This window comes from Labrus mixtus, chromosome 19, assembly GCF_963584025.1.
Source record: "Labrus mixtus chromosome 19, fLabMix1.1, whole genome shotgun sequence".
Classification (NCBI taxonomy): Eukaryota; Metazoa; Chordata; class Actinopteri; order Labriformes; family Labridae; genus Labrus; species Labrus mixtus.
In genome coordinates this window covers 12,394,831-12,407,664 of record NC_083630.1, presented here as the reverse complement: position 1 = coordinate 12,407,664, position 12,834 = coordinate 12,394,831, and the positions used below count along the sequence as shown (strand labels likewise).

At 42.1% G+C, this 12,834-nt stretch overlaps 1 protein-coding gene across 1 annotated transcript; it reads right to left on the bottom strand.

The window, feature by feature from the left end:
• Nucleotides 1-804: 804 nt before the first annotated feature.
• arxa (aristaless related homeobox a) lies at nucleotides 805-8,213 on the bottom strand. The gene is made up of 5 exons (XM_061064513.1): nucleotides 7,709-8,213; nucleotides 6,829-7,390; nucleotides 5,421-5,466; nucleotides 3,546-3,874; nucleotides 805-2,849 (listed from the first exon to the last, which is right to left on the bottom strand). Exons 1-5 carry the CDS (start codon nucleotides 7,896-7,898, stop codon nucleotides 2,597-2,599), a joined length of 1,380 nt encoding a protein of 459 aa, XP_060920496.1. The 5' UTR covers nucleotides 7,899-8,213; the 3' UTR covers nucleotides 805-2,596.
• Between the last annotated feature and the right edge of the window lie 4,621 nt (nucleotides 8,214-12,834).

Below are 12,834 nucleotides of genomic sequence, written 5' to 3'. Positions count from 1 at the left end.
AGCAGTCCCTTATCTGGATCTAATTCCTGCTTGTTTGGACTAAATTGAGTGATTAACAGGTGTAAGACCTCGCGACTCTTATGAAACAAAAGAAACAAGGAGAAGGGTTTTTTTTTTTGTTTTTTGTTTTTTTCACAGATGCAGACAATAAAAACTGGGACTACTTTAATCCGCAGGGTAATTTCACGCGATTTGGACGGGCACCATAGCTGGGTCAAACGGAGGGGAATAAGCATTGATTGCTGTAATAGTCCTGCACCAGTTGTGAGATCCAATGCAGAGAGGGGATTTAACTCTCCGATGTGTGTGTGTGTGTGCGTGTGTGTGTGTGAATGCCGGTTGATGGAGTGGTTTGTTACTTCATTAATGACAAAAGGGACTCGCTTCCATCGACATGGCATTACAGATGTTAAGACCAATTTAGCGCCTTTAAAGGGTCTTAAAGGAAGTTTTGTGTCGGCCCCCCAGATAAAGTGGGCGATCTAATTGAAAACCCCTCTCCTTTGTCGCACGCTTCACATGTTGGGGATTAAGCTCATGAATATATGGTCAGTATTTTGTCAACTGCGCTGAAGAGGAGAGACGCACGCAGCGCAGCGCGGGATTACGCATCTAATAGTTTGTCCTATTCAGGTGCAGCATTGCGCCTCAATGTATGCGCTCTGCAGTGACAAATTCCTCCTTTTCAACACTAGAGATCCTGTGAATTAAGTTGTATAATTTGTTCATTCCAAGCGAGCATTGATCAACATTTATGTCTAATTAAAATACAGCAGTTGTATCATCAAATAAAAGTTAGGTATAATGTGAAGACAGAAAACACGTTTTCTTCATTACACCTTTATTAATAGTTCTATTATATTCTATTTCACATTGTTTTATTTTCCTGGTTTAGGCCTATGTCAGTCTTAAAGTATTTTGAAAATCATAATAAAAGATAACTCATTTAACCAGTGTAATTTATTCAAATTAGCATTATTAAACCAGGAAACTTACAATCACTTCATAAGAAAAACATCTTTCCTTCATTCTGCTCCACCAGGGGGGGGAATTTTGACATAAATAATGATCTAAAAAGCTAATAATTCATCAACACAGGTGAAAGTCTACACAGGGTAACATTCATTAAACACTACACTGAGTGCAAATGATCTCCTCAAATATACACAACCTTATTTTTCGAAAATCATCCTTCTTCTGGTTCCTATTTTTTTCTTTTTACACAATATGTACAGTTTTCTTTCACACAGTCAGGTCATTAGAAAGTACACAGTTCAGACCCCGACTCTGCTTGCATGTCCTGGAGCCAGACTCAGCAGTAATGCCACTTCTCTCGAAATAAAAGAGGGGGAGGAGGGATCTCAAATGCAGCAAGTGCACCGAAATCTGAAAGAACTGGTTTGGTTCAGAGATATAAAATATATTTATTCAGTGGTGTTGCTGAGTGTGACTGGGGGACATGCAGGCCAGCAGTGGAGAGGAGTCCAGACTTAACAGAAGGCGATGGAAGGTCTATGGACAGTTTTTCCTTTGGTTCTGGGTGGGTTTTGGGGGGGGGGGGGGGGGTGTGACCTCTTCCAACACGTCTTTTCTACAGACACACACTGTCTCATCCCACATCAATGCATACAGATAAAGCAGAGTTAATGTCGAACACTCGAGTTGTCCACGTTTTGAAGAAGCACAAGAAGTCGTTTATTGTCTTATTGTGTGTGTCTCTGTTTGTGTCTGCTTTTTGTCTGTGTTCTGTGTGTGTGTGTGTGTGCAAAACTCCAGATCCTAAATGTAAAAGTAACTAAAGCATTCTGTTACATGGCAATGTCCTGTTTTAAAATAATAACTTCCAATTAAAGAAATATTTGGATCAAAAATGAACCTGGTGTATAAAAAGTAAAATAGTCACTTCAGAAAAAGTGTTTCTTTATCATAAATGACTATAAGATGAGAACTCAGGCCTTAATGTGTGAGTCATGTTTACTTTTCTATACTGTTGACTTATTAATAGGTGAAAAGTTCAATATTTCCTTCTGAAGTGCAGTGAAGCAGGAGCACAAAGTGGCATTGAAGATGATTGCTGTAGTAGAAGTACTTCTTTGTACTTGAGTAAATCTACTTAGTTACATTTCCCTGAGTGCACAGCGCTGTGTGCACTCAGTGTTTTGTTTTTTTTGTCAGTAGTACTTGATAGTTATTGTACTTTTTATGGGGACAACATTTTAAGTTCAATTTATGATTTTCTTTTTTATAAACAAACTATTTTAAATGTAATATTTTTGAAGATATTGTTAATTTTCTAGAACTATTTACAAATAAAAAAAATGATTGGCCCTGATTGGTGTGTGTATGCAGTGTAAAACAATGTGAAAATAGCTGTTATTACCAGAGACACACAAACACACAACTTTTTTTTTTATAGCTACTGCTCTTCCTTAATTTGGTTGTGCTATTTTGTCGGGGAATCTTGAGGTAACGGGGACAGTTGGACAAGAGGGACATCAGTCTCCAGAGGTATGAGTGGGTTGTTTGGGGGGGTGGTGGGTGTCATGGAATGGGACGTCAGCCCGGGACAGAGAGGCCTAAAGCTGGTGTCGAGTGTTCAGCACACCTCCTTCCCTGCTGCTCCGGCAGGCAGGATGTTCAGCTGGGTAAGCTGAGCCGAGTGTTCCTTGGCCTTGAGGCGCAGTGCTGCGATGCTGGAGGCCCTGCGGTCTGCTGAGTTGGAGGAAGAAGAGGAAGGATCGGGGACGACTGGGCCCGCGTGAGGGGGGTTCTCTACAGGAGGGGCAGGCTGGCGGAGGAGCGCTGCAGCAGTGGAAGCACTGGTCAGGGGCCCCATACTGGAGAAGAGCCTGAAAGGAGAAAGGTATTTAACATTATTTGACATGTTTGCAATAAAGAGTTAAAATTATTGCACATAAAAGTCTTAAAACTTTTTTTTTATTTTTTTATTTTTTATGCTTTTATTGGAGCTTTGTGGACTCTATATTTTCTGTCTAGCGTAAAACCCCTTCCTGTAAATGTTCACTCTTGGATGCATTTTTTCGGTTGTCTTAAATACATGAATCGCATGTATTATTGTATTACTGTATTATTATTTATTTATTGTGCTTTACTGCATGCTGACTTGCCAGATTTTAAATTTAACAAAGAGATTGATGATTCCAAATAGACAAGAGTTGAAGAAAATGATGAGCTAAGTTGAGCATGCATATGTCATGTGCAGTGTCATCCCTCCTCACAGCTTATCTTGCAGAGTCACACATTTAGTTAATTTATTTTGGCATTTCACAAAGTGAGATCACCCCACCACTGGGTGTTAGGCACTGTGAAATAAACAGTAATTGTAATAGAGTTATTAGAGTTGCATGCTGTGTTGGGAGTTCAGTATAAGCATGGCTGCTGTGCATTTTCTGCACGTTCTCTACAAAAATTGTAGTAATTTTCTATAAAATACAGGGATGAATGTTTAGGCCTTCAGGTACAGAGGTTGGCTGGTTCTGGTGTAAATAAGTATAAAACAGGTGTTAGGGCTGGTTGCGGCTTACCTGCCAAAGGTGGGTCCAATGAAGGCAGGGTGCCGAAACATGGCAGCCGTGCCCAGAAAAGTGCCTAAGCCGAGTGGGGTGGCCAGGGGCGGAGCAGAGCCATTGTGAGGAGGGGCCAGGCCAGGGAAGGCGGCGGCTGCAGCCGCGGCGGCCGTCCAGGCGGACTCAAGGGCAGGGTGGTGGTGATGAGGGAAGTGCCCGCCCTCCAGGTAGTGGCTGAGAGGGTGGCCTGCTGCCAGGGGACCGGGGAAGGGGAGGCCCGATGGGTGGGCCTGCACCCCGGCCTTCTCACGCTTCCTCCATTTGGCCCTGCGGTTCTGAAACCACACCTGAGGTCAAACAGAAGTGATGACAGAGAGGTTAGAATGAGTCAAATAATCTCTTTTTAGGAGTTAAGATATCATAGTAATTTGTTCTAGGACGATGGCTTCATATGATATAAAGCTAAATAGTATGACATAAAAAATACATCTAAGATGCTCAGTTTAAAACCACTTATTATCAAGTGTAACTCTCCTGTCCTGCTTACATAGCAGGAATGTTTCATTATAATTGCCATCACTACACTCTATTGAATGTTGTGTCAGTGCAGTCTAATAGTTGTCTGCTTCAGGTGGTGTCCAACAGGCGGAAAGTCACCGGTAATTACACGCGAGGTAAACCCTGCCGCTCACGGTCCTTTAAATCTACTTTCTGTCTAATTAACACCCCCTCCTCCACCCTCCATGTCCCTGTGGACGGGCTTCAGGGAGGGTAGGGGGGGCAGATAATTAAGAGCGGTGTTAACAAAAGATCCAGAAAATTACCGCTGAACTGGCTCCAATAACAATTAATGCGCTTTAAATTAAATTCTTAAGAGATGTAGAACAAGTGACTTCCATTCCGGAGAGTATTTAACTTTCCCACGCATCCTCTGTTGGCCAGTTTGCTCTGTAGACGCACAATGAGCAAAATGTCAACATGAGGAAAGTGATTGAACGGGCAGAGCTTGAGCGACACACACATTATTCCCAGAGGGCTGTTTAGCATTACACAGCCCCTCGGGAATTTATGAGTTTTTATCACCTCCCTGATGGCGCCCGTTAAGTGATTTGTTCACCTACGGCCCCCTTAAAGAGACATCTGTTGTTTTACCGTCGGCCATAACCCTCCCAGAGCTTTCCACTGTGTTTGAACTGTCTCTCTGGTTATGAGGCCGGGCTTTCGACATGCAAGACACGCTTTCAGAGCAAAGCAGGAGAAAAAAAAAAAAAAAAAAAAAAAAGAGGGAGATAGAGTGGAGGGGGGGGAGGGGGGGGGGGAAGCAAACACCTTTAATGGTCTCTCATTCGCTCCCAAGTGCAAAGCATCGGATCAATGCAGGTCTATTGCAATCACATAATGGGAAATCAAATAGCATTATCCCTCCCCTCTTTCTGTCTCACCCCTCCCTCTCACATCTTTTTGCGCACCCCCCCCCCCCCCCCTTCCTCCCCCACATCTCTCCCTGATGGGAATTCAAACACCATCTCATCACCAGGAACATACACAGTGTTTGCTCCTGCACTAAGTGAGCTTTTTATGAATCGCCAGCGTCGCCTTAATTGCCTCTAAAACGTCCCCAGTCCGCGCATAATAACATTCAATAACAGGAAAGACCTTCCCCGCGCGGCGCACGAGGCCATTTAACACTTTTTTTTTTTACTGTAATAAATTACTGCCTCAAATTGCCCCGTGCTCGTTGATCCTCAATCAGTGACGCATATCACCGGTTATTATCCAGCAGGGACATTTTATAGTCGACATAAAACATTAAAAGGTGCTTGTTTTTCTCCAAAATTTGATTTACAAGCTTCTTCTTTTTTTTTTGTTCCAGATAAACAGAGAGCCACTTACTTGAACGCGGGCCTCGGTGAGATCCAGACGCATCGCGAGCTCTTCTCTGAAAAGAATGAAAAAAAAAAAAAAAGAAAAGAAAGAGGAAAAGAGAAAGAAGAGATTCAGGGTTGCAGGCCTCAGCTTGGAAGCAAAGCAGAATTGCTGTTTTGTTCCCTCCTGTTGTTCACTGTCAACAATGGACGCAAAAATGGGTTTGATTTTTTTCATGGGCCTCAGAAAGACGCCATATAGCCATATTATATTTTCCCTGTCACGGATGGGTAGAAATAGGCCCTATGATTGTTAGATTTTTTTCCTTAGCACAGGCCTGTCACTGTAACAACATAATGGGGGAAATAATGACATCTAAACTAGCCTGCCACAAAGCAATTGACGCTGCATTCAGCTGCAAGATGGACCTGCAGTGGAAATTAGACCTACAAGTCGCTTTAGGGTGAATCGATTGGAAAATGTGAATAATCTCAATGGTGATAAAATATTTAAATGTGGGTTCTTGTGTCTTGAAGTTTCGGGAAAGCTTCAATATATGAGCAAAAACGTAGAACATAAAATAGTTTATTGATCATGTTTATAGGGGGTATTGTTTTTATTCCATATTTTAAAAAGCATGTAGCATTTTGTTTTGCTACAGAACCCCTAATTGTATTTTTTTCCCCAGTGTCTTATAAATCTCTGCATAGTTTTCTCTTTGTGTTTTTCTGCCCTTGGGCTTGAGGTCCGGCCCTGACATGTTTTTTTTTCTTTGCAGGATGTTCCTTTCCCCATCATGTCCGATATGTAATCTGATCTGCAGCGGTTAATTTTTCCTCCTAAGAATAACACAGCAGTCCTCTGTATCAGTTGCAGCAGATACGGTAACAAAACGTTCCCATTGTTGGCACTTGTAGGCCTTTTGTGTTAACTAATGCAGGGCACGGCTTTTCTTTAGTGACACCTTTTGGATCACACAGAGGTGTGATCCACACAATGTCTAGGTGAAGACGTAAGGAATTACTGGAGTTTTGCGGGGACATGTGCAACTGGAATTGTTTAGGCTATTTAAAATACAAAGAAAATATAATCACCTTAAAAAAGGTGTTAAACAATAAAACGTTGCATTTCTCATTTCTTTACTATTTTATTTCAAGTGGATACAAACCAACTATTAGTAAAAAAATAAATAAAAATACATGCTATTATTATTAAAGGCTCGTAATTAAAAAATAGGTTAAATGCAAACTAAAATAGGGCATGTTTTTGTCGTTTGTATTTTTAAAAAGACAATCCAAAATTAGAAAAAATTTAATAAGCTATATGCAAATTTTAAAATGATAATTTATGGGAATACTTAAATAATTTAAGAGCACAGTAAATAATAGGCTACCAAAAAATATTTTAAATAGGACTAGTTTGAAATAGTTTTTACCTGGTGAACACGTCGGGGTAATGTGTCTTCTGGAAAGCTCTCTCCAGTTCCTCCAGTTGGTAACTGGTAAATGTAGTCCTGTATCTTCTCTGCTTCCGTTTCAGCATCCCTTCCTCTGAATCACTGCCCGCCGACAGACACACGCTGTCCTCCCCGTCCCTCACGTCCCCATCCCCGGCGTTCAAGCTCTCTCTCTCCTCGTCCTTCGGGGACAGAGCGACCGGGTCCCCGCAGCTCTCCTCCTTCCCCGTGTCCTCCTCGAACTTCAGTGGGCCGAGCTCCACCAGTCCCAGACTGCCGTCCTCCGAGCCCTCGCCCGGGCTCCGGTCGCCCTCTCCCCGGCTCAGAGACGCGTTCTCCCGGTAGGATTTGCTGCGGCTGATGCTCACCTGTGGCGCCTGGCTGATTTTAAGGCTTTCACTTGCCTGCTCCAGGAGGAGCCGCTCCCTGTCCAGACTCTCCGTGTGCTCATGGAGGTACTTGCCGCCGGGTCCGTACAGTCGGCGGAGCTTTGGTGGCAGGTGCATATCTGCGCTGAGGGAAAGTGGGTCTTTGGTTGTTCCTGAGGAGGAAGGAAGCATGTCAACAATGTCAATATAATAAACAATGGACTGCGTAAGCTTTACATTTAAATTGCAAAATAACCTAGGAGTAGGCTAAGCAATTCTTCACTTAAACTATAGGCTACCTCTTAAGTTAAAACACAACAACTGTCTTTACTGAACAATAAAAACAACCATCAAGCTGTGGGTTTTTTTACAACTTGACTTTTAGTAATAAAACTAGCAAAATATAGGCCTACAACATTGTATTTTTATCCGCCACAATGCCCCTCAAGGACAAACGTCGGCTGTTAAATTTCCCTTCAAAGGAGACTTACTGTCAGCCGTCTTGTCGAGCTCCCCTCTCCCGGGCAGACCCGTCAAACTTTGCGCACCGATCAGCCGGACCTTGCAGGGGCTCCTGCGGCCCAGAATGCTGTCTATGCAGTAAGAGGAGAGCAGCGTCGGGGATTTACTGCTCTTCCTTTCGGCCCGGTCGTGGATATCTTCCTCAAACTGACCACTCATATCGACGCTTCGGTTCGTCTAGTTTCGGTAGCACCTGTCAGTCTCCCCCTCTCTCTCTCTCTCTCTCTCACACACACACACGCACCCTCTCTCGCGCACAGGATCTATTGCTCGCTTCTTCTTTTTTCTTCTTCTCTGTCTTCTCCTCCTACCTTTCTTCACTTAGCCTACCTCTCTCTCTCTCTCCTGTTACACTCCTCTGTCACGCTCTCTAATGACAGGCAGTGGTTTGACTGCCTCGCGCAGCTCTACGGCTCCACGCGCTCGCTCAGCATACGTATGGGCTGTTGTTGCGCTGCCTGATTGGCTCGTATGTGTGTGTGTAGGGGGAGAGACAGCGCGGAGCTGCTTTATATATTTTACGATTAAAGTTAATTTGATGGAAAGGTAACAAAACCCGACATGGAGTCTGTTTATCTCGGTGGAACGAACTCTGTTGATAAAGTAAAGCTGAAGACTTTAAATCAGGGTTTTCTCTTCGAAGTTCACTAAAGTTTCATATTAAAAAGTTTCACGAACAAAAAAATCATCAGTACTGAACTGAAAGTATTTGATATTATTGTATTATGTTTATCACAGTTTTGTAATGAGCACTGGTGTGTTTTCTTAACATAAATGAATTAATGTACACATTCAGGCCTACCAGCACAATGACTATTTGTCAAACAAAAGACAACACCAACCTTTTCTTTTACACTTGTAGACGAGTGGCATATCTGGGAAATTAAATAATAATGGTGGAATTCAATTTAAATATTTTTTAGTTAGTTCCTCATTGCGCTTTCAGCCTGTCCTAAGAAGGCTACAGTGAGAATATCATTGATCTTATTGGAAGCGTTTTCATTAATAGCCAATAACATGTTTTTATTCTACAAGTTAGAAATCTGCTGCGAAACTGGCTTCTCTCTACACTCTATTGGGACCAATCCTCCCATATAGCCTATAAAATGACATGCTGGCTATTTCTTCCTGTACACAACGTGGTGTTAAACTAGTTATTTATTTTCACAGTCTTCTTTTATAGGTCCCAAATGATAACAGACACAGAATCATTATATTTTATTCATAATTATTATAATAATATAAGATGAATTACTGAGAATAAAAAAAATCATAGTATGTTGATACAAGCAGTGCAGTCATTATAATTATACAGAAAAAAACACAATAGTATAAATAGTTATGAAAGTAACAGTTAATAATTATACATATAAAACATTTTAAGGAATCATGAGAAAATATTACAAGACAGAATATATGCCTGAGTTTTGGGTCTTTCTTATTTACCATTCATAAATAACTTGTTTTTTGATGGATGTACATATTTTCCGGGGCCTTAAAAGAACTGTCTACAATCCCAATGCCAAGTTTCAAAATAATCTGGCACGGAGTTTCTGTTGAACCGAAAACAGCACCTGCTAGAGCCATGTCAGAGGCTGGGTAACAGAAACATCAACATTTGGATCAGAAATGAAGTGAACATTTTATGTAATTTTGACATAGAAAAATATCCATCTATCTATCTATCTGTCTATCTATCTGTCTATCTATCTATCTATATATCTACCTACATACCTATCTATCTATCTATCTACCTATATATCTATCTATCTATCTATCTATCTATCTATCTATCTACCTACATACCTATCTATCTATCTATCTACCTACATACCTATCTATCTATCTATCTATCTATCTATCTATCTATCTATCTATCTATCTATCTATCTATCTATCTATCTATCTATCTATCTATCTATCTATCTATCTACAGTCTTTCCCTCAGATTGCGTTGTCTCTGTTGGAGTTGCAGATTGGCTTAAAAAGTGCGGGTGGCGCGCTTGTGATGAGAAGGCGCACGGGGAGCCGGGGTGGCACGCGGGGACTCCTGCGTGGAGAGGGGGAGAGATGGAGAGATGGATCGAGAATGTAATTTTAAATGAAAGTCTATTTAACCCGCTGTGAATGGCATGACCCTTATCCTCGCCTCAGAGCCCATCACTGTTAAAAGGATCATTTTCAGAATTCAATCCAAAAACTTCAGCAAGCTGCAATTTACTCTCTCTCTCTTTCTCTCTCTCTCTCTCTCTCTTTCTCTCTCTCTCTCTCCCTCCCTCTCTTTTTTTCTTTCTCCCTCTCTCCCTCTCTCCCTCTCTTCTCCCCCCTCCCTCAGTTATGTATCTGCCCGGGCTGGAGATTCGCAGCAAAAGTAAAATAACAATGACATATATGTCCAGAAAATTGCACAAGTTATTTTTCTTCTTTTATCTATTTTTTAAGACATACCTTTATGAACTTGTGTGATTGAAACTGGAATAAGAGTGCCATTGATCTGATCTGAAGGTGCAGTCCGCTTATAGATTTACCTCAGTTTTCAACTGTTTTTATTTAATCGAACAGCCTGAAAAAAGTCACAACATAGACATCATAAAATATCTTAAGAAGAAGCACTTCTGTCGAAAAAAAAAACTGGCCCTCTGACCGCATTAACCTTTTAGTTGAGTTCATTTTTTTCGTTGATGGATATAGCTACATTAACTCAGAGGCAATACTCAGTGTCATTATGTTGTCTTATGCATTCGTCCAACATGCTCTCACATTATTGTGTACAGATGTTTTGAGTCAGACTCCATCCATCCGTAACTTTACTTGGTGTCACAAACTTCCGCGCTTGTTTATTTGCACGCAAATCAATGTAATGAGTGTAATAACAATATAAAATGGTCTGCCTTTTCCTGCGCGGTCACAAACAGACGTGCGTAATACAGACGGGTATTTAGAGTCGCTCTGTAATTTGGGGGCCACAATTTGATTCATTTATCCGCACACTGTTATTAACCCTGTGGAAAAAGAGATGTCAGCCGCCATTTCAGCCAGCAGGACATCCGCGCTTTGTTTAAATGCACTAATTACGCGCATACATTAGAGAGGGGACGGAATAGTCAGAGCGCAATTTTCACATTTTCAATTTTCCGTCTGTTTGACGTGCAGGTGAAGAGATGGCGGAGAGCGGCCGCCTTCCTGTTTCTGAACCACCTCGACACCGCCTCCTCTGTATTTGCATAACATCAGGGTCGATCACATCCAGGGGAAACACTAGGTAAGATGCTATTTATGGGTTTCCAGCTCAGCTGTACTGGTGCCGCGGCACGGACCAAAAACACAATGTTTTGTGGCTTTTCTGGTGTCATGCACTTTTCACTTTTCTTTAAACATATATCCATTAATAGAAGTTTTTAATTTTGTACTAAAAACATGATAGGAAACAGCCATGGTAACGACTTTCTCTTTATTGACGCATATTTTCCTGTGCTTCCTTTGCAGCCCATATCTCGGCCTCTCTATTAAAGGCCATGACAGCGATACAAATGGTCCGTCATTTAGAGGAGCAGCAGTCTGTACTTTGCTATGAGGGTCATTCAACTGGCTCCATCTCCTGGCAAAATAGGAAACTGCTTCAACAGGTAAGAACCAGTTTACAAGCTATAAAACACACAAATGTTTCTTAGAATGTATTCACTTAAAGTCGAACGTCAAGACACCTGTAAAGGACAGGTATGTGCTACTTTTGCGCATCCCAGAATAAGCATGTTTGTCTTTTATTTGGCAGTTATTCCTTAAGTGTTTTCTTAAGCGACAATAATAGATATTGGTCCCTTACATGCACAAACTGGCTCGTGGCGTTGGTGACGAAAGCTCATCCTCCATCCGTCCTGGCGCTCTGACATAATTGGACACTTGCTCTCCTTTAAGAGGCCGAGCAGGAAAAGAAGGAAACGAGGGAGGAAGGGAGAAATAAGAGTGTGTCTGTGTGTGTTGGGAGGGGTGGGAGGCTTTTAAGGCGCGCGTAAGCAAAGTTAATTAGCGGTTATTAACAGCCCGCATAATGAGAGCGAGAGGGAGTCAATTTAATGACTTTGTTAGCGCGGGTTCAGAGCGACAGGCGATGATCGAAACAACAAAGGCGAGCGCGCACGCAGCCATCAGCCGTAATTTCCAGCAGTAATGCGGTCTGATCAGAAACAAAGGGTTCTAATTTCGTTCAACTGACTCGATAATTTGTCCTTATGTAAGAAAAATAATTAATGACTTAATGCTTCAACAGAAGGAGCTTTCTTTTGGGGAGGGGGCTTTCGGATGCCTCCTTTGCTGGAGAAGGTCGTAAGGAAATCAATTTCAAGGCCTATAATTATTTGCATCATGAATTTAAAACGTGGACGTGTGCAGACGTGTGAAAGTCTATTAGAAGGGGAAAGAAGAAGCCTCCAAATCCCTTTTCCTATATAACAAAACATGTGTGGCAACAAGTGAGTCGTTATAATAATGTTGTTTTTACCATTAGAAAGGGAAAAGGAAAGCACGGCTAATTTACAAGAATAAGAGGGAATTTAGGTTTTTATAGCTCATAACAAACTTGGGTAAAGCTATAAAGTATTCCAATTTGAGATCTGTCATCACACAACGTCTGAAGGTTTTCGTGTCACATGATCGAACCTCTGAGCTGAGCTGAGTTGACCAGCCTCACGCATGTGCATGCTTCCAACAATGTGCCAGGCTATTGTGGCCACTGCGTTGCAAAATTATCCTGGACGCGCGCGTCTTTACGCATGATTTCATCATTCTGAAGATGGGTGGTCTAGAGGAAAGATGTGAGCGCTATTATCGATTGCGAAAAGCATGAGCCGCCTGCAGGCCACTCTCGGATTCATGGCAGGTGGATAGGTCACCCACACCAAGAGCGGCAATTTCACGGCCCCCATTGTCTCCACTGATTACTGCTTTGATCACAAGAATCAAGAGCTGGAGACTCTCGTAAGCCTACGACGGAGTCCGGGACTCGCGAGCTGAAGAGGTCATCATCATCATCATCTGCCGCATCATCATCACCATCATCATCATCATCATCATAACCATCTTCATCGTCGCTAGTTGA

Coding starts and splice junctions, on each gene's coding strand:
- arxa (XM_061064513.1), bottom strand. CDS start 7,898: ATGAGTGGTCAGTTTGAGGAAGATATCCACGACCGGGCCGAAAGGAAG. Junction 5,467..6,828: donor TACCCCGACGTGTTCACCAG/GTAAAAACTATT, acceptor CATTCTTTTCAG/AGAAGAGCTCGCGATGCGTC. Junction 3,875..5,420: donor TCACCGAGGCCCGCGTTCAA/GTAAGTGGCTCT, acceptor GTTTGACCTCAG/GTGTGGTTTCAGAACCGCAG.